The 21,183-nt window shown below is 40.8% G+C and overlaps 2 protein-coding genes across 7 annotated transcripts in view; one reads left to right on the top strand and one right to left on the bottom strand.

Annotated features, from left to right (window-relative positions):
- The window catches only part of gfm2 (GTP dependent ribosome recycling factor mitochondrial 2), a 63,033-nt gene extending 61,672 nt beyond the window's left edge, over window positions 1-1,361 (bottom strand). For 3 of the 6 annotated variants that reach the window (XM_043707466.1, XM_043707463.1, XM_043707492.1), the window contains exon 1: window positions 1,126-1,268. The gene's annotated coding sequence lies outside the window, so the exon portion shown is untranslated. Of the gene's footprint in view, window positions 1-1,125 lie in introns of all 6 variants that reach the window. The other 3 variants (XM_043707480.1, XM_043707471.1, XM_043707488.1) reach the window with 3 other exon arrangements.
- Window positions 1,320-17,114, top strand: nsa2 (NSA2 ribosome biogenesis homolog (S. cerevisiae)). Its single transcript, XM_043707498.1, has 7 exons — window positions 1,320-1,448; window positions 6,556-6,743; window positions 9,704-9,854; window positions 12,892-13,071; window positions 14,732-14,843; window positions 15,654-15,734; window positions 16,805-17,114. Exons 1-7 carry the CDS (start codon window positions 1,446-1,448, stop codon window positions 16,870-16,872), a joined length of 783 nt encoding a protein of 260 aa, XP_043563433.1. The 5' UTR covers window positions 1,320-1,445; the 3' UTR covers window positions 16,873-17,114.
- Window positions 17,115-21,183: the final 4,069 nt, after the last annotated feature.

Genomic DNA, 21,183 nt, shown 5'->3' with positions numbered 1-21,183 from the left:
TAGGGTGAGAGGGGAAAGATATAAAAGAGACCCAAGGGGCAACTTTTTGACACAGAGGGTGGTACAGGTATGGAATGAGCTGCCAGAAGAAGTGGTGGAGGCTGGTACAATTGCAACATTTAAGAGGCATTTGGATGGGTATATGAATAGGAAGGGTTTGGAGGGATATGGGCCGGGTGCTGGCAGATGGGACTAGATTGGGTTGGGATATCTGGACGGCATGGACTGGTTGGACCAAAGAGTCTGTTTCCATGCTGTACATCTCTATGACTCTAGATGTAAAGAACACCATAAAGTGGGAGCATAATTGACTGGAAAATGTTTGGAATATTGTGAGATGGCGAAAAGTGCTGTTCATTTTCTTTCTTAATGGAAAAAAAAGTCATAATTGTTCTGACCCAAGTAAGAATTTTACCAAATCATACTCGAACTCTGATTCTGTTAAACGTAGTGTGAGGGGAATGGAAAATAGAAAGACTTCTATTGAGACTAATGGCAACATGATTCAAAATATGATCAAAATGGTCGGGGTTGATGAGGAAGAACTTGGGCAAGTCGCTTGTTATTGCGAACAGCCACGTAATCATCAAAACGGCAATCAAAATGTGTGATCCAGCACCTGAAGACCCTCTCCACCTGAGCGTTTATCGAGACACACTGGGCCCTCTGTTCCAATCTCTGAAAATCTCCGGCATGCCCGGTTCTGCGGAACCACTGACACCCTATCCATATGCCCGAGACCCTCGGACACCCTGTCCCTGATGCCCCGGGACCCTCCGGCACCCTGTCCCTGATGCCCCGGGACCCTGTGAGCGCCTGACCCTGAAACCTTCTGACACTTCTTACCAAGAACCTCTCTGAACCCGACAGAGAGACCCTCTAACCCGGCCCTCACTGCCAAGACCTGATCCTGATCCCCATCCCCATCCCCATCACTTTCCCCCTCACCCACCCCACCATCACCCCGAGTCCCTCGGACCCTCCATCGGCTTTGACGGATTGGCCGTGGGAAATGCGGGGATAGGGAGGGGGCGGTGGGCTGCTCTTCGGAAGGTCAGTGTGGACTCGATGGGTCGGATGGCCTGCTTCCAAACCCCCCTCCCCGGTCCGGAATTGGGACCTTACCGATCCCGAGCCGCTATCACTCGGCAGCACCTCAGCCGTCTTCCATGACAGGACCCCCGCGCTCTCCGCCCACTAACCGTCGCTGCACGCGATCACCGTCTCGCGCCTGCGGACGCACTCCATCCCCATCCCCTTGGCGTCGCTTCCGGTCCGTCACCTCTTGGCCCAGACCGACGCTCCTTCACTTCCTCTATCAACAAGATGGCGGCGTAGTGTGTGCGGCCTTCAGTATTCTCTGTGTCATCGAGAGATAAAGCCGGGATCAGCAGCAGCAACAGCACCAGTTCTTTAAGTCGCAGAGTGAGACTGACAGCAACGAAATGGTGAGTGAGCTAAAGACCGACGGAGCGATCGGGGTGAACACACGGTGTCGGCCCCGAGACCCTCAACCCGGGCACCAGCTGCCGCTGTCTAACGCTTCCGACACGCACTGAAAACCCCAAACTTCCGTTCTCCGTTTATCAAATCGTTTTAGCACTTTAAACGCTGCTCGTGTCGCAATTTGAAAATTCTTCTCACCCTCCCCCCCCCCCCCCCCTTTTCATCTACAAGTAGTTGAATTCACCTTAAAACGACTTTTTCACCTAGTTAAATCCTTCAGGAGTCAACATCGTGTTTAACAATTTCAGAGCATTAACACCTTCTCATCCATAACACCAAGATCTGTCATAAAATGGTTTGCTTTCAGTACTGTTTACGCATAGTTTCCTTTAATAGTTATCCAGCTTTTCTTATAGATTCATACCGCACGGAAACAGACTCTTCGATCCAATTTGTCCATACCGAGTTTCCGAAACTAAACTGGTCCCACTTGTGTGCATTTGACTCATATTTGTCTAAACCTTTCCTATTTATCTAAACCTGGGATATAGGTTTTAAACTTTGCATAATATTCCAAAATGGACAATCACTATTCAGTAATTACTTTAAAAAAATCAACAGATATCTAGAACCAACTGCCAGGTTTACCACCATCTATTTTACATTGTTACACCATACTGATAAATGTCTGGTCCTGGATCTCTGTCACACGTTAAATGGGTTTTGCATTAAATAGTCTCTCAAATTCTGAGACACCAGTCACCCCCCCAGCATTTGCTGCCCACTGTTATCTAAACAATAGTATGACCGAGCGGAGCATAATATAAAAACTTTGTAGTCACAATTCATTGCTGAGATTTGCTTATAATTCAATGGAACTGACAGGAAGCACCTATCTGCATAGATTAATCAGCTTGACCTGATTTTATATATTATATATAAGAAAGGAACTGGAACTCTAAGAAAGAAATGCTCAGTGATGTTGTAGATAGTGTTGAGGGCTGTTGCAGGCTATAACAAGGCAAGGATGCAGAGCTGAGCTGAGAAGTGGCAGATAGAGTTGAACCTGGATAAATGCAAAATGATTAGTTTTGGAAGGTTGAATTTGAATGCTGATTACAGGGTTAAAGACAGGACTCATGGCAGTGTGTAGGGATAGCGGGATCATGGGGTCCACGTATATAGATCCCTCAAAATTGCGATCGAAACGGATAGGGTTGTTAAGAAGGCATATGGTGTTTTAGCTTTCATTAATGGGGGATTGTTTGTAGAGGTTTTTCTCCACCTGTATAAAACCCTAGTTAGACCATACTTGGAATATTGTGTCCTGTTCTGATCACCTCTTTATTGGAAGGATGAAGATGATTTAGAGAGAGGTTGCAAAGGAGATTTACCAGGAGGCTGCCTGCATTGGAGGATTTGTCTTATGAAGAAATGTTGAATGAGTTAGGGCTTTTCATGTTGGAGAGAAGAGTGAACAGAGGTGACTTGATGGAGGTGTACAAGATAATTACAGGCATAGATAGATATATAGCCAGAGACTTTTCCCCATTTTGGATAGGCATATGGAGGATAGTGGGCTAGTGTAGGTTAGGTGGGGTTGGATCGGCGCAACATCGAGGGCCGACGGGCCTGTACTGCGCTGTATTCTTCTATGTTCTATATGGCTGTCATGAGGGGTCATAATTTTAAGGTGATTAGAGGAAGGTATTGGGGGAGATGTCAGGGGTAGGTTCTTTTTGCAGAGAGTGGTGTGTGTGTGGAATGCATCGCCAACAGTTATACTAGATATAGAGACATTAGGGATGTTTTAGCGACTGCTGGACAAGCATGTGGATGGCAGTAAATTGAGGGATGTGCTGGTTAGATTGATCTTAGATTAAGATAAACCCTTGGCACAACGTCATGGGCCGAAAGACCCATACTGTGCTGTACTGTTCTATGTTCTAAAACAAATTGCTGAACAAAGTCAGCAGGTCAGATAGCATCTGTGGAGTAAAAACAGTGTTAGCGTCTCAAGTCCACTTGGGCGACCTGGTGGCTCAGTGGTTAGCACTGCTGCCTCACAGTGCCAGGAACCTGGGTTTGATTCCATCCTCAGGTGATTGTCTGCGTGGAGCTTGCATGTTCTCCTTGTATCTGCATGAGTTTCCGCCGGGTGCTTAGGTTTCCTCCCACAGTTCAAAGAATTGCAAGTTAAATGGATTGGCCATGCTGAATTACCCATAGTGTTCATGGATGTGTAAATTAACTACATTAGCCATGGCAAATGCACAGTTACAGGGATAGGGTCAGGGGATGAATCTGGGTGGGATGCTCTTTGGAGGGTCGGTGTGGACTTGTTGGGCCAAATGGCCTGTTTGCACATTGTAGGGATTCTATGAATGTTTCTTCAGTTCTGAAAAAGGGTCACTGGACTCAAATGTTTCTTTTAGAAGGATGCAACACAGAACAGGGGTTAACGTCTCAAAATACAGGCCTCTTCAGATTGAGATAAATTCTTCATGAAGAGTGGTAAACCTGTTGAATTCTGTACCACACACCAAAATGTCAAGATGATTATAGGAAGAGATTGGGATTATGGTTTGAGTTAAAGGATAAGATATGATCATGTTAAATGCACTTAAAAGACTGAATAACCAATCCCTCCTAAGTTCTGTGTTTCTAGCTATCATTATTGTTTCACTAATATCCTGTTGGGACTTGTTACAGTCTGTGACTGAGACTTGAGAACCATAGCAATGTGGTTGCCTCTAAATCATCCTCTGAAATAGCCTATCAAGCCACTCAGTTGAAAGGCAATTAGAGATGGACAATAAATGCTGGTCTTGTCATGAAAGAGTTTTTAAAAGTACAAAAACAGATGAGATAGCAACAACTGCAGGGGTATTTCACTCCTTTGCCAAAGACATACTAAATAGGTTTCATCTACTTGCAAACAGACTGTGCCTCCAAGTGTGCAGCCAACTGGAAGCACAGTTTGGTTTTCATGCAGGCAGATCTACTGTGAGCATGTTCTCCAAACACCATCTACAAGAGAAGTCCAGGAAATTGGGTGGACTGATTTACCTTACTTTCATAGATATCACTCAACAGAGTAAGACTGTACAAGCTTTTGGGGAAACTTGGGCTGTTTGTGAAAGTGCCCCATCTCACCTGCTTCTTCCATAACAACATGCAATTTGATGGCCCCACTTGCAGTGCTTTCAGGGTGGAGAATGGAGTGAAGTAGAGCTGTGTCAGGCCCATTTTCTGTTTGGCAACTTCTCTATGCTCTATTATGTACAGAAGCTGGGGAGGGAGGTAGTAAAACATAGTACAAAGGATAGTAACGGTTTGGTGAAAATGTGTGTAGGATGATGGCTTTTTATACCAATTATTTTGAAAAATAAACTTATGGCTGTTGTCTTTGACTAATTTAACTGCTGTGATACCTAGTGAATCAATACTTTCCTTGTGTGTTGTGGTTTATGTTTAATGGAGACTTGATCATTCTGATTCTGTACAATTCCAAATACCATATGTTAACACAACTACAGAAAATATTACTATATGACTGCATTAGAGGCCCCTGAAATACTGACCGACAATCTGTCCCTTGATGCAGAACTTGACAGTTGCATAGGAAAAGCAACAGCAAAACCACGTGGAACAACATTAACAGAAATTACTGGGTAAACTCAGCACATCTGGCAGCATCTGTGGAGAGAAAGCAGAGTTGACATTTTGGGTCAAGTGATCCTTCACTGGGTCACAACTGCTACCAAACCTGCTGTGTTTTCCCAACAATTTCTATCTGTCTTTCTGATATCCAGCATCTGCAGTTATTTATTTTTGTTTGGAAAAGCATCAGTTTGGCCTTTAGGACCAAGCTGATGGTTTGTAAGGCCTGTGTTCTCAGCACCTTTATTGTACAGTTGTGAAACAGACCAATTTACAGCAATTGAGGATAGAAGCTTGCCAATTTCAATATTCAATTTCTGTCCCACGTTTAAATATGTCTTGACAGGACAAACTCAAGAATACAGCCCAAAGGCAGTGCTCCCATGTTTGTTAGCACTGCTGAAATAGTGGCATCTGCATTGGTTTGGGTTTATCTGCATATTGAAGATGGTCACACATGCAGGGGTTTTTCATAGTGAGTTAGCTTGATCCAGATGATGAGTAGGGCGCCCAAAGTTCCTCTTCAGGATGCTGCAAGCTTGACCTGAAAGCCTTAGATAATTGGACCTGAGAGTCACTCTCAACATTCCCTCCAAGTGTGCAGCCAATCAGCTTGTCAGTGCTGTTCCCAGTGTTTCATAAGTTGCTGCCACAAACGGATCTTGAAGCTCCATACAGAAGAATAATAAACTAGAGGGACCTTAAGTCATTGGCTAATAACAAATAAACATATTGACACCACGTCTGGCTGGTAGTCACCATGACCATGACCAGTGGATACAACAGGTTGGCAACATATACATTAATATGATAATGCAAATGATACCTGGTATGCCCATATGTAGAAGTTGTGGCAGCCATCAAGAAAAATGTGCCATATAAACATACTCCATCTGAAATAAAAATTTTGTTTGCATGTTTGTTCATCTTTCATAGGTGGAAGATTTCCAGATATTATATCTTTATTTTTTTGGTGATTAAACTGGTGAAATTACGATATTTTTAATGCTTTGAGTTGTGGTGCTGAAAAATACTGACTAAATTTGGACATTTCAATGAAAAGTGGAACATTTTTACATAAATGTTCAGAGCTTTAACTGGCAATATTGTCATTTTGTTCAGTCTGAGACAAATCTCTTGCAGGTCAATCATACAGGCCAACAAAGAATAGATTTTGTTAATAGATATTTTACTTTTTCATTCCAGAATTAAGTTATTTCTATGAATCAAAATTCATAATTAGGCTCATAATTATGCTAGCATTGTCTTTTATTTATTTATAAGACATGGGTATCACTGACAAGGCCAGTTTTTATTGTAGAAATGCACAAAGGGTTACAATCTACTTATTCAAATTTCCAATTGCACTAAGATTTCCTGCAAAGAATCTGTGTGTTTGGTAAGTTCAAATGGAATGATATGTATGTTTCTTCGGGTTTAATACAGCCACAGAACGAATATATTGAATTACATCGTAAGCGATATGGCTATCGCTTGGACTACCATGAGAAGAAAAGGAAGAAGGAGAGCCGTGAAGCTCATGAGCGATCCCACAAAGCCAAGAAAATGATTGGTCTGAAAGCCAAATTGTACCATAAACAACGCCATTCAGAAAAAATACAGATGAAGAAGACGTAAGTCTCAATCTTAAATTACTTGCACATGATTTTGTTTTCAGTTATGGGTTTAGGAAATAAGGTGGCAAAAATATATTTTTTCCAACCTTGTTGAAGCTTTTAAAAATAAGGTAAATTGCCACAGCTCTGCTGGACCATAAGCTGTTCTCTGATTAGAATGCAATGACTGGTGATGGTTTAACCTGAGGGTCGTCATGCCTCACGCAAAGGAAGGGGTTGAGAAGAAGAGTCCTTCAGTGTTACCTCAATTGCAGAAGTTGGTGTTGGCATCACTGTACATTGCAAACCAGCTATTCAGCCAGTTGAGCTAACTGGAATACAAAAGGAATACTCAGCTAAGGAAATATTTACCGCTCAGGTAATGAATTCCTTGCAAATTAATATTGTCAGCTTCAAAGCTGTGTAAATTCAGATGCTACCAAACTTGAACACATTGTAGTGAATCTTACTGAAATGAGCCCTGGTGAAGGGGCCTGCCCAAAGCATTGACTCTCCTGCTCATCTGATACAGCTTGACCTGCTGTGCATTTCCAGTTCCACGTTTTATTGAATCCCACTGGAATGAACACTATCAATAAATACATTTAAAACCTGACATTGAGATCAGAGGTGCAGTCAATAGGGTTGTAACTGCCTGATTAAAATGTTCCAGTTTCGGCATTGTGCTATAAAAACACATTATTGGTGACTTCACACATCTGCAGAGGTTTTGATTCAGGTAATAGTTTTTCTTGTCGTGTGTGTGTGTGTGTCAGTACAGCAATAATTAGTAAGGCAAATGGAAAACAGTGGAACCTCGATTATTCAATTATCCGAATTTCAGATTATCCGGCAAGATCGCAAAGTTCCGATGCTTGGCCAAAGTGTGTTATCCGATTCGATTATCCAAACGTTCGAACGTCTGAGCAAAATATTCCCTACCCGTATTGTTCAGATAATCTAGATTCCTTTATTAGCTTTGTTACAAAGTGATTAGCTTGGATGAGTTTTTTTTAAAAAAAAACTTATTATAGTTATACAAGGCATTGGTGAGGCCACACCTGGAGAATGGTGTGCTCTTTTGGTTTCCTAATGTCGGGTGGCCCACAGTTGCCCTGGTGGAAAGTTAAATGGACTGGCTCCTGGGCTGAGGAAATTGCCCGAGAAAAGAGGTTCAGAAGATATAGTCCTATATCCATCAAAATGTAGAAGAACGAGACATAATCTAATTGAAACACGTAAAATTTTTGAGGGGCCGAACAGAACAGATGCTGAGAAAATGCATCCTCAGATGGAGAATTTAGAATACTGTCAGTCTTGAATAAAGCTTTGGTTTTCTTGGACTTCATCTTATTAAATGGTGTAACAGAGTTGAAGGGGCAAACTGCGTGCTCCAATTCCTATTTCTTACATTATAATCTTTTCTTAGGGCGAGGAAGATCTGGCAAGTATATGGCATAGCCACATGTAAGGTGAAAATGACTTTCCTTGTTATCAAAGCAACAATTAACACCAGGTGGCAGTAAGCAGCCCTAACAAAATTGAAGTCTATGAAACAGGAGTAAGGGAAACAACTCTTCACTGTGTGGAGTTATACCTCACAACAGTTATTCATTGTGATGTTTGGAAGGAGAATAACTTTAGCCTGAGTACAAATCTGCAGGAGTTCATTAAACCCATATATTTTATGCTTCATCAATTACTTTCCCTTCATCACAAGGACAGCAGGGAATATTTGCTGATGATTACACAATGTTCAATATTGTTTGTAATGTGTGTTCACATGCAACAAACCTGGGTAACATTCATGTTTGGCATTAGTGCAAGTAACACCCATGAAACTCAAGTGCCAAGTGTAAATACTTTTGCTACAACAGCAGGTCAGAGACAAGCATTTCTGCAACGAGTAACTCACTTCCTGACTCCTCATAGTCTTTCCTCCACATGCAGAAGTGAGATAGAATACTATCCACTTGCTTGGAAAAGTGCAACACTGTAAAATATTGAAACCATCTATTAAAAAATAGCCCATCCACCACCTTAAGTATTTATTTCCTCCACCCCAATGCACAGTGCAGCAGTATGTGCCATTTATAGGATGCACTGCAGCATCTGTCAAGCTTCCCCAACATAACTTTCCAAATATACGACATCTACGATCTGGAAGAACTATGGTATCAGACATTTGGGAGTACCACCACCTGTATTTTCCCTTCAAGGGACACACCATCTTTACTTGAAACTATATTACCATTCCTTCACTGAAGGAATCCTGGAACTCCTTAACACTATGGCTGTTTGCGCTACATGGACCGCAGCAGTTCAGGGGAATTGAGCAATCAGCAACACATGCTAGCCAGCCAGTCATGCTCATCAACCTTGAGGAAATAACAACATAATAACAAATCATAAAGACAGTTGAATGTGTGATCTCAACCGTAATGATAAAGTTCTCCATGAGCTTCTTGCACTTGTCATGATGAGTCTAATGGGGCAAGGAAATTGAGTAGGAAAGAACAACAAAAAGAAGCTGAGCTCTATCACTGCTTTCCAAGGTTATTCCTAATTGGAGGGTAATTTATCAGAGGTGGGAGAGTCCAGTAGCAATTGATGGTGTGTGGTGATTGATAGTTAAAGATAAGCTTGTTTGTCAACTGGATTTTTGACATGTCATTTCCTTTTCTCTTCTTACTGCCCTGCTTGCTCTGTAATTCTTGGTCACCTGATTCAGCATTATGAGGAAACGTTTTGTGTATTGCATGCACAATTATCATGATGATGATGATGTGCTGTTTCTTTTCGATAAGAAGAATCCTCCTTAAGCCTATTTTGAGTGTTGACTGAATCCTTTTGTCGCGTGAGTAATATACTGCTCTTTGGGGAGTACCTTGCAAGAGTGATCACATGAAAACCACTCTCCAATAGCAGTTAAGTGTTTTGTAAATGTAACCTATTATTTCACTATTTCATCCTTCTAGCCTGAAAATGCATGAACAGAGAAACACAAAACAGAAGAATGATGAGAAAACACCAAAAGGGGCGGTACCAGCCTATCTGCTTGACAGAGAGGGCCAGTCGCGTGCTAAAGTTTTATCCAACATGATCAAACAAAAGAGAAAAGAGAAAGCTGTAAGTGGAGGATCTTTTCTATCTAGAATCTGCAAGTCTAACACTTGGCTGTTTCCATTCAAATGAGGGAAGTGCTAATTTTGAGGCTTCAGCACTGTCTTAATTAAAACGTTTGAAACATCTGTCAGTCATGAATTCCACAACAAATTTTGGAGAAATAAGCTGACATATTTGTGGAGTATCAAAGTAGCATTAGTCTGTATCCCCCTCTTTACCCTCTCAGATCTACAAATAGAACTTGGGGAATGGATTCCCTTTATTCAAACCAACACTTATCCCTCACCAAACATTTGTAAAGCAGATTATCTGCTAATTTGTCTCTGTTGTTTGTGGGACCTTGCTTTGCACATTGGTTACCACGTTTCATATAATACTTAAGTGAATACACTTCAAAAAGTACTTCATTTGCTCTGAAACTCTTTAGGATGGCCTGAGATTGTGAAAGGTGCTATGTAAATAAAATTTATGTTTGTTTCCATTCAACAATACACATGCCTGTCTTGCCCTTGACACTTCTATTTATACAACTGTACTTAAAGATTTCCACCATCTACATCATGTTGCCAGAAACCAAGTATTCTTTATGGTATTTTTCTAATATTCCATCATAGGAAGAGGACATTATGAGAGATAATGGCATATATTTGTTGTGTCTCCTGTTCACAGATTCTATTCACACTAAATTGGAGATCAAACAAATTCATCTCCTACAACCCACCCGCCCACATCTGCCTCTTGACCGGAAGAAACAGGAATAAGCCATTCAGTCCCTCAAACCTACTTCTACATCTTTTAGGATCATGGCTAATGCAACATTCCTCATGTCAACTTTCTGCCTTTCCTCATAACCCTTTATTCCTCTGCTAATCAAGAATTTCTCTATCTCAGCCTTAAATATACACAAGGACTCTGCCCCCTTGCCACAGATCTCTGGCAAAGAGCTCCAAAGACCCTCAACCTTCATAGAAGAAATTCCTCCTCATTCTCAGTTTTAAATTCACAGCACTTAATCCTGAGACTATGCCCTCTGGTTCTAGATTCTCCATGAAGGGAAGCATCTTCTCATCATTTACCCTGTCAAGCCCTTTAAGAATACATGTTTTAATGAAATTACCTCTCATTCTTTAACCAATGAATGGTTTACATTATAATTGCTTGTTTAGATTAGATTACTTACAGTATGGAAACAGGCCCTTCGGCCCAACAAGTCCACACCGACCCGCTGAAGCGCCATTGGGAGAATGTGCAAACTCCACACAGTCAGTCGCCTGAGCCGGGAATTGAACCCGGGTCTCTGGCGCTGTGAGGCAGCAGTGCTAACCACTGTGCCACCCACATTATTTAACAGCTGTCTGCCTTCAGGTGTTGTTAAAGTTTCCATTAAATCTGCTTTCATTAAAATAAAAACACCTTTGATCCCACTATTATGTATCCAACTTCCCTTTTCTCTCCAAAATCCTTCAATATGTTGTCATCTTCTAAGTTCATTCTTGGCTTTTTCTGGAACCCCATGTTTGAAATTCTGCAATGGTACTAAAACAGCTTTTGTCAAACGCACAGAATATATCCTATGCAAGTATGACAAAGATTGACTTTTCTCCTCATCCTTTTTGACCAGTGTGCAATATTAGCGTTCCCCACGAGCACGTCACCAGTATTGTCCAACCTCTATGATATCTGCATTCTTTTAATTCTGGCTCCTGTGCAATTTTTTCTCCACTATTGGTGTCTTCTGTTTTTTTGCCTAGTCTTACTTTCCTCCTTGAAGATTCACCTAAAACCTATCCTTTGACCAAACCTTTGATATCTGTCCTATTATCTCCTTATGTGACTCAGTATCATTTGTTTTGTAATATTCTTGTGAAGCATCTTGGGAGATTCCTGACATTAAAAGTAAATGTAAATTATTGTCGTAGAGTCATAGAGATGTACAGCATGGAAACAGACCCTTCGGTCCAACCCGTCCATGCCGACCAGATATCCCAACCCAATCTAGTCCCACCTGCCAGCACCCAGCCCATATCCCTCCAAACCCTTCTTATTCATATACCTATCCAAATGCCTCTTAAAAGCTGCAATTGTACCAACCTCCACCACTTCCTCTGGCAGATCATTCCTTACACGTACCACCCTCTGTGTGAAAACGTTGTCCCGAAGGTCTCTTTTTATATCTTTTCCCTCTCACCCTAAACCTATGCCCTCCAGTTCTGGACTCCCCGACCCCAGAGAAAAGACTTTGCCTATTTACCTTATCCATGCCTCTCAAAATTTTGTCAACTCTATAAGGTCACTCCTCAGCCTCCGACTCTCCAGGGAAATCAGCCCCAGCCTGTTCAGCCTCTCCCTATAGCTCAAATCCTCCAACCTTGGCAACATCCTTGTAAATCTTCTCTGAACCCTCTCAAGTTTCACAACATCTTTCCGATAGGAAGGAGACCAGAACTGCACGCAATATTCCAACAGTGGCCTAACCAGTGTCCTGTACAGCCGCAACATGACCTCCCAACTCCTGTACTCAATACTCTGACCAATAAAGGAAAGCATACCAAATGCCTTCTTCACTATCCTATCTACCTGCGACTCCACTTTCAAGGAGCTATGAACCTGCACTCCAAGGTCTCTTTGTTCAGCAACACTCCCTCGGACCTTACCATTAAGTGTCTAAGTCCTGCTAAGATTTGCTTTCCTAAAATGCAGCACCTCACATTTATCTGAATTAACTCCATCCGCCACTTCTCATACCATTGGCCCATCTGGTCAAGACCCTGTTGTAATCTGAGGTAACCTTTGCTGTCCACTACATCTCCAATTTTGGTGTCATCTGCAAACTTGCTAACTGTACATCTTATGCTCGCATCCCAATCATTTATGTAAATGACAAAAAGTAGAGGACCCAGCACCGATCCTTGTGGTACACCACTGGTCACAGGCCTCTAGTCTGAAAAACAACCCTCCACCACCACTCTCTGTCTTCTACCTTTGAGCCATGTAATGTAGAATTTGAATTCATAATCCTACGTAATTTATTTTTTGGCAGGGTAAATGGGAAGTACCTTTACCAAAAGTCCGTGCCCAAGGAGAAACTGAAGTTCTGAAAGTGCTTCGCACAGGTAAACGGAAGAAGAAAGCTTGGAAGAGAATGGTTACTAAAGTCTGCTTTGTTGGAGATGGATTCACTAGGAAGCCTCCTAAGTATGAAAGATTCATCAGACCTATGGTGAGTTACAAAACCAGGCTGGCAGAGAAGGTGCTTATATAATTAGTACAAAATTCAAAGGGACAAGTAGATTCAGTTATACTTTTTTTAAAGAGTTAATACAAGAAATGAGTAAAGCGTCAAAATGTTGTGGAAGATCAGCCAAATAGGAATGAGAGGAAGTAACTCTCAGAGGTTTCTGGAAAATTTAAGGAAGTTGACTAATTTGTACTGGCTTTGTATTTGAGGCTAGCTAGCAAGGTATTCGTAGTGCAAAAACAAACCCAACAAATAAAAGTACTCTGAAAAATTATGAATTGTGTCTGAACAAAAAAAGGGCAGGACTTGTACAGTTAATGGTAGACCCTGGGTAGTGTTGTTGATCAATGAGACCTAGGATTTCAGGTACACAATTCTTTGAAAGTTGCATCACAGGTAGACAGGGTGGTTAAGGAGATGTTTGGCATGTTTGCTTTCATTGCTCAGACCATTGAGTATCGGAATTGGGGTGTCATGTTGAGATTGTACAATTGGTGAGGCCGCTCTTGGAGTATTGTGTACAGTTCTGGTCACCCTTCTATAGGAAGTGTTGTATTAAATTGGAGACAGTTCAGAAAAGATTTACCAGGATGTTGCTGGAATTGGAGGGTTTAAGTTATATCGATAGGCTGGGATTTTCTTCATTGGAGTAGAGGGTTGAAAGGTGATGTTATAAGAATTTATAAAATCATGAAGGGCATAGAAGAGATGAATAGCAAAGTCCTTTCCCAAGGGCAGGGGAGTTCAAAATTAGGAGGCATATTTTTAAGGTGAGAAGAGAGAGATTTAAAAGGGACCTGAGGGGCTTCTTTTCACACAGGGTGCTCAGTATGTGGAATGAACTGCCAGAGGAAGTGATAAATGTAGGTACAGTGACAACATTTAAAAGATATTGGATAGGTGCATGAATAGGAAAGATTTAGAGGGATATGGGCTAAGATGTAGGCAAGTGAAACTAGTTTAGTTTAGGAAACTTGGTCAGCATCGAAGAGTTGTTCAGAAGGGTCTGTTTCTGTACTGTATGGCTCTACAAAATAGAAACTGGAAACATCCAAGCCATGTGGAATCTGAGTTAATGAATAGAAAATAGATTAGTACAATAATTATTATTGATAAAAATGATTAAAGATAAACCCAGACGATGTAATCATACTAGTTTCACACGAAGGTCAACTACATAGGCTTATGATTGGATAGTCTTATTTGGACTTGATAAGGAAATGATTGGAAGAATGGGATCAGCAGCTACTGATTGCTACATTCTCGTAAAACTACAGTGATGTAGTTTTACGAGAATGTACCAAATGGTCAGCTTCTCGTGTTAGATCTGGGTCCCTGTTATTTCTGGCCAAAATGAATTGGTCACAAATGCAGATGGGAGTAGTAGGGAGATGACATCCAACTTTACGAAGGAAAATAGGATGCTTCGTTAAAACATGACTTGTCAGGGTAACTTGGAATAGGGAACAACTTGTCATCTTCAGTTGGGCTAGTGCAGATAATAGGGGGAGAAATAAAGAGGTGGCTGGATAGTTTGAAAATGATATGTCCTTTGGAAGGGTGACTGAGACAAAATCACAGTACAGTTTCATTTTTTTTAATTCTGTAAAACAAAATCTTTATTGTATCTATTGTTATGTAGGGGTTACGTTTTAAGAAGGCACATGTAACTCATCCAGAGCTCAAGGCCACTTTCTGTTTACCTATACTTGGTGTTAAGAAGAACCCGTCATCACCTTTATATACAACGTTAGGTAAGCAAACAAAGTTAACTTCACAGAAAAACATGTACACTTGTTCTCTAACCAACTGCAGCAAGAACAGTTCAAGCTCATTTCTTTTTTCAATGAAGTACCTCATCTTTTAAACCAGTTTACCATCAATTTGCAAATAGTTACAAGAGCAGAACTGATCATGTGCAGAGTTTAAAATCTGAGAAGCAGAATGGTCCCATATCCCTCTCCCCTATCCTCAAGTTGTCTTGCTGAATTTGATGTTGAGGGTTTCTATATTTCTAATGAAAGAAGAATTTGAATAACTATTACATTATTAAATTGTACGTATTATTTGTTTAATAACTCATTGTTTTAAAATCCTTAGAATTCTAGGATGTTGAATTAAACTATATCCAGTGTCCCTTGTCTAAAGAGATACCTGTAATTTCCACAACTCTTCAGATTTAATGTAAAATTTGATTTCTAATATGAAAAAAGGCCAGTTGAAATAATTTTGAAAATAAATAGTTGTTGAATGAATAAATATGCAAATATTATTTTAATCAAAGTCTGTATAAAAATTGGGAAAAGAAAAGCACAATTTCAAAATGGAACAGAAATTAAGCTGCTTAATTTTTGCAAGGTCAGTGAACCCTTAAGTAATTGTTTGAAGGCAATATAAATGGTTGGAGCTGACCTCTTAACAGTTTGTGAGTCAATTTCAAAGCATTCAATATGTTTAGTACATATTTTCAAGTAGCTATAGTGAGGGTAGGTTGTTGCAAGGATAGGATGGTTCAGTTGTTTCCCTAGGATATTAATAAATTGCCAACATTTGTTTCTCTGTAGGGGTTATTACTAAAGGTACTGTCATTGAAGTAAATGTAAGTGAGCTTGGCTTAGTCACACAAGGAGGCAAAGTTGTCTGGGGTGAGTAACAACAAATATTTTCAATTTTGTACTTGAAACTTGAATATTGTGGTGCTTTAAAACACTGTTGGGACCATTGCAAAAATCCAACACTCCAGGCATTAGTAATTCTGAAACAATTTATATCGAACGTTAAGTAGTTGTAGGTGATCTTCGTGTAGTTTAACCTCTCTTAACCACTTTGCTATTATGGAGCAACACACATTTTATAAATTACCTATTGTTACTAATCCCAGCTTCCATCTGCTCATCCAATCATACTTTAAAAAAGACCAACTACTGCATCTGATGCACATTGTATTTGTATTTTTATTTCTTCCTTTGTCTATATTTTATTGTTTGCAATTAGTTGTCAACTTAATCTCAAATTAAGTAGCAATCTACTTTTCAAATAGCATTGGAAAGCAGTTATGAGAAGTTAACTGTAGGTTTCTCATCAGGGCACAGTTGTATTCTTAGCTGAAAATGTGTTGCTGGAAAAGCGCAGCAGGTTAGGCAGCATCCAAGGAGCAGGAGAATTGTGCTTCGGGCATGAGCCCTCAATTTTTGTATTTCAGGATGAAACTCTTATTTCCTCTTCTGAGAGGCACATAAACTATTCCACCATCAGCAGGTCGTTGTACTTCTGACATTGTGTGTTGGGATTGGCTTAGTTTAAATCAGTTGTATATTGGTTCTGTAAGTGCTGCATGATACTTTATCAGACAGCCATATCTTGCTCAACAATACTTCTTTATCACAGCTGTTCTGAATGCAACTAACACCATAATCATCATCTAACAATGTAGACTGTCACTATAACTTGCCATTGTCTACATGCTGTACTCTAAATAGCTGGCTTCTCTACTGGGGTAGCATTACAGTAAAGTAGTTCAAAATTTATTAGAATGGATAGGGGCCTGTAATAACTTCAGGGAGATGTTTCTTTTACTCATGAATTGTGTGCATCTCGGATTTATAAAGCAAAACAATGTGTAATGTTTCGTAACCCAAACTATTTATTATGCAATATATATTTAAGTAAAGTACTGTGTGCATTAGTTTGAATAATACATTTTCTTTCCTTTCAGGTAAATATGCACAAGTAACAAATAATCCAGAAAATGATGGCTGCATTAATGCAGTTCTGTTAGTTTAATCCAAAGAACACAGAACTATGACATGAATGTTAACGGACTTGAGCATAATGTCAACCTTTATTTTGTTACCCAGTCAAACTGGAAGATCAGAGTAAGACCACCTGACCATGTTTGATTTTTTTTTCTCTCTCTGGATCTTGAATCAGAACAGCATTTTGTACTTCTGTATTTTTGTTATTTATGAATCACATTAAAATAATGAAAGCCATGAAAGAATAAACAGAACAGTCTTTCAATTTCATTTTGTATGTTCTGGTGATCCTTAAATGAAAAAGAATAGTCATATTTCTTGTGGGATAGTCATCTTGGTACCAGTGACAAGCTTACACTCTGGGACTTGAGTTCAGACTGACACCAGTATAGTATTCAAACTGTTGCATTACTAATGTTTTTTTCTGAAGTATCAAATGGATGGTCAAGTTGCCAGTGGCCTAAGTAACTATGCCCAACATAACATTGGCTAAACAATTTCTGCAAGTAAGGCCTGTTGGAATGCAAAGAGGCTAAGGTTACCAAAGTAGAGGCTAAGGTTATCAAAGTGAAAAGTAAACAAGGATCAGTTTCCTGAAGAAGGGTTTATGCCCGAAATGTCGATTCTCCTGTTCCCTGGATGCTGCCTGACCTGCTGCACATTTCCAGCAACACATTTTCAGCTCTGATCTCCAGCATCTGCAGACCTCACTTTCTCCCTAAACAAGGATCAACCCAGACCTGCATCATTATGACCCGAAACCCATTAAGATTTACTTAGCCAGTTCAATGGGAAGAGACATTATGTTTGTGTTTTTCCTGTTTCAGCCAGACTGCTCGCACCATGGAAAAAACAATTTTTGGAAGAGGAATGGGGGTACATCCAGGATGACCTGATTTAAACCCACTGGGTTCAGTGACCTCATTGGCTGATGTTCTTCCCATGTCTGCGTGGATTTCCTCTGGGTGCCCTAGTTTCCTCCCACATTCCAACAATGTGCAAGTTAGTGGATTGGCCTTGTAAAAATGCCCCAGAGAGTCCAGGGATGTGCAGGTTAGGCGGATAGCCATGGTAGATGCAGGATTACGAGGATCAGGTCTGGGTGGGATAGTCTTCAGATGGTTAGTGCAGACTTGTTGGGCCAAATGGTCTCTGTCTGCACTGTAGGGGATTATGATTCCAACATTCCAAATGGGGTGGGGGGGCACCTGGAGGCCATTTCCTCGGTGAAGACTCCATGCGAGACCCACCATCATATTAAGAAGACCTTGTGTGACCCATGAACCGAGATCAGTGAATTAGACCCAGTAACCCCATCGAGTTCATCAGATCAGGTCGTATGTATTTCCAAGCAATCAGCCCAGCTTGGGAAAAATTAACTTAATTGTGTAAGAGTTGTTTCTTTATAATGCAAGTGTTTTAATAAAACTGAGTTTGAAGCACAGTCCTTTGACTCGTACAGTAACAGCACCTGGGTAAATGTGTTTGGTGAGTAATAAACTGGGTTGAGGTGTCTGTATAGAATATTTCACAGGCAATACGGAAGTCTCCCCTTTCTTTGAAATTGTATAAAATACTCCTTGACATTGAAGAACAGCAGGGCTTCTTTCACTAAGGTAAAATATTGTTTCTAGCATCTCAATTTTCTTCCAGATTTCCAATCAATCAGCTAACATCAGTGGAAAGAGAAAGGTTTATGACCTTTCTTTGGAAAAGGAAGGTATGGTCTGGTCTGATATAAGGAGCCAAAATGTCAATGGCTGTTCTCTCCACAAATGCTGCCTGAGTTGAATACATTTGTCCTGATCAGCATCTTAACCCATGCTGATTTAAAAAAAAAAATCATAAATCATACTTCACTTGCTCTGTGGGTCCTGCTGATGTGTCTTGCCACGGGTGATCTAATTTCAAAAGTAATTAATTGACCTGGATTGAAAACTAGATATTGTAGGCCCATCCAGAGTACAATCTGTACCCTTTCCACCTTCAATGCATCCTCCAGTTGAGGAGCAGTGATTTATCAGCTCAAAGGGAGTGGTAGATGTTGAAACAGCAGAAGTTTTCTTTATCGTTGTTTGACCTGATGCCTCGAGACTTCATGGGGTTGGAATCAATATTGAGGACTTCCAGTGCAATTCTCATGACTATGTGTCATGGCACAACCACCTTTGATGAATCTGTCCTGCCAGTGGAACGGAGTGTACCCAGGGCTGGTGATTGTGGTATTTGAGACATTATAATATTGAGTGTTACTATGCCAGTCTGTAATTTGACTCTGGTGCACAAGCCCCCAGATGTTAGAAAGATGAGGAGAAAGGTTGAGAAAGAGAATCTTCCATAGTTTTATCAGACAGTGCAGGAACTGAATCCATGCTATTTGGTGTCACTATGCATTGAAAACCAGCCATCCAGCCAACTAAGCTAACCAACATGGGAGAGAAGGAGAGATGAATGAGTGTTGTTTGAGATAAGTGGGGGAGGAGTGTGATGAAAATTTATTATTATTTGAGAACTTGATTTCCAAGATAGAGGTAAATGGGGTTTTGACTGTGGTTCTGTGAAGATGACTTTGTTCAAAATGACATTGGCTGTTTTCAAAGTGAGTTCAAAATAGCATTTCCAATACTGTGATTTGAGCGACCTGGTGAGATATTGTTTAAATTTTACTTTGTTACATTTTTGTAGCCTACAGAGGGGCTCAGGGCAATAATCAGATTCTATTCAGAAGAAGCAAAGCATCTAGACCAATAGAAAGGCAATTTAATTTGCATCCTCCAGGCCATCAGAACTAGTAAGAAGTTACTTTAGCAGCCCTGAGTTGAAAGACTGGAAAGCCCTGAGCTTTTCTCTGGCTCAGTGAGGAATAGTCTGAGAGTTGGCCCGTCTCTCTGGGTCTTTTAGAGAAACAGAGACCCACATGTGGCAATGTGCGAAACTCATTGAAAGAAAATGATTATGACCTCATCAGTTGAATAATAAATTTTAAATTGAAGCCAGGGTGATATTTCACTGAGTGTCTGGGCAAAAGGTTGAACCTTTTTTTTTTGCAGTTTATGATGAGCTCTTTTGAAATCATCTTGTAAAGTTTTTTTTTATTTTGTGCAAGCAGATTGAAAATTTGGTGTGACCTTTGCTATTCACCTTATCTATACCCCTCATGGTTTTATAAACCTCTATAAGACCAGTCTTCAACCTCTTATGCTCCGGTGGAAAACTATCCCAGCCTATTTTAATAATTAAAACCCTCTGTTTCCAACCACATCCTGCTAAATCTTTTCTGAACCCTGTCCAGTTAAGTAATATACATCCTACAGCAGAGCACCAGAACTCTACACATTACTCCATAATCTTCATGCCAACCAGCACTCCAACATGGCAGCATTGCTAACAGCAGAGGTGAGCTCATTCGTCACCTCCACTTGTGACACTGACTTCACTGGATCAAGACCAAGGTCCAGAGACAGTGGCCCAGTACTCTAAAGGTCTGGCTAATGTTCTGGTGATGGGCTCTAATCTCACACCGTCGCAGATGGTGAAATTTTAATTCAATAAAAATCTGGAATTAAAAAGCTGACCTGATGTTGACTGTAGAGGTTGTAAGAGCCCATCTAATGCTCCTGAAAGGGGATTGGGGTGGAGGGGGGGGGGGGGGGGTCTGTCATTCTTGCCTGGTCTGACCTGCATGTGACTCCAGACCACAACAATGTGGTTGAGTCTTAGTTACCCTCTAGACAATAGAGGATGGACAATAAATGCAGCCCTTGCCAGAGATGCCCATGTCCCTTGAATTAACAAAAAAAGTGTTGTACACCTCCAGTGTCTTCCAATTAGGGCTGTGACACCAGGGCATTTAACATAAAAAACTGAGTAGCAGTAGGCTGCACGGCACTCAAGCCTGCCCTGCCATTTAGCAGGACCATGACTGATCTGCACCAGACCCTGTGTCACCCCAACCTTCTGATATTTCAAAAACCTATTTCTCTCTCAATTCCTGTTAAGACCACTTAGAAGCTGTATGTTTCAATTATATCACACCTCAGTCTTCTAAAATCTAATGAATTAAAAACCTAAGCTGTTAGTGCTCTTAGAGTCAGAGATGTACAGCTTGTAAACAGACCCTTCGGTCCAACCCGTCCATGCCGACCAGCTATCCCAACCCAATCTAGTCCCATCTGCCAGCACCCGGCCCATATCCCTCCAAACATTTCCTATTCGTATACCCATCCAAATGCCTCTTAAATGTTGCAATTGTACCAGCCTCCACCACATCCTCTGGCAGCTCATTCCATACACGTACCATCCTCTGCATGAAAAAGTTGCCCCTTAGGTCTCATATCTT

The sequence above is a fragment of the Chiloscyllium plagiosum genome, chromosome 2 (assembly GCF_004010195.1).
Source record: "Chiloscyllium plagiosum isolate BGI_BamShark_2017 chromosome 2, ASM401019v2, whole genome shotgun sequence".
NCBI lineage: Eukaryota > Metazoa > Chordata > Chondrichthyes > Orectolobiformes > Hemiscylliidae > Chiloscyllium > Chiloscyllium plagiosum.
This window is presented reverse-complemented; position numbering and strand designations above follow the sequence as displayed.

Excerpts from the sequence above, each read along its gene's own strand:
- nsa2 (XM_043707498.1), top strand. Across the intron at positions 9,855-12,891 it reads AAAAGAGAAAAGAGAAAGCT|GGTAAATGGGAAGTACCTTT; the intron begins GTAAGTGGAGGA and ends ATTTTTTGGCAG. Across the intron at positions 14,844-15,653 it reads ACCTTTATATACAACGTTAG|GGGTTATTACTAAAGGTACT; the intron begins GTAAGCAAACAA and ends GTTTCTCTGTAG.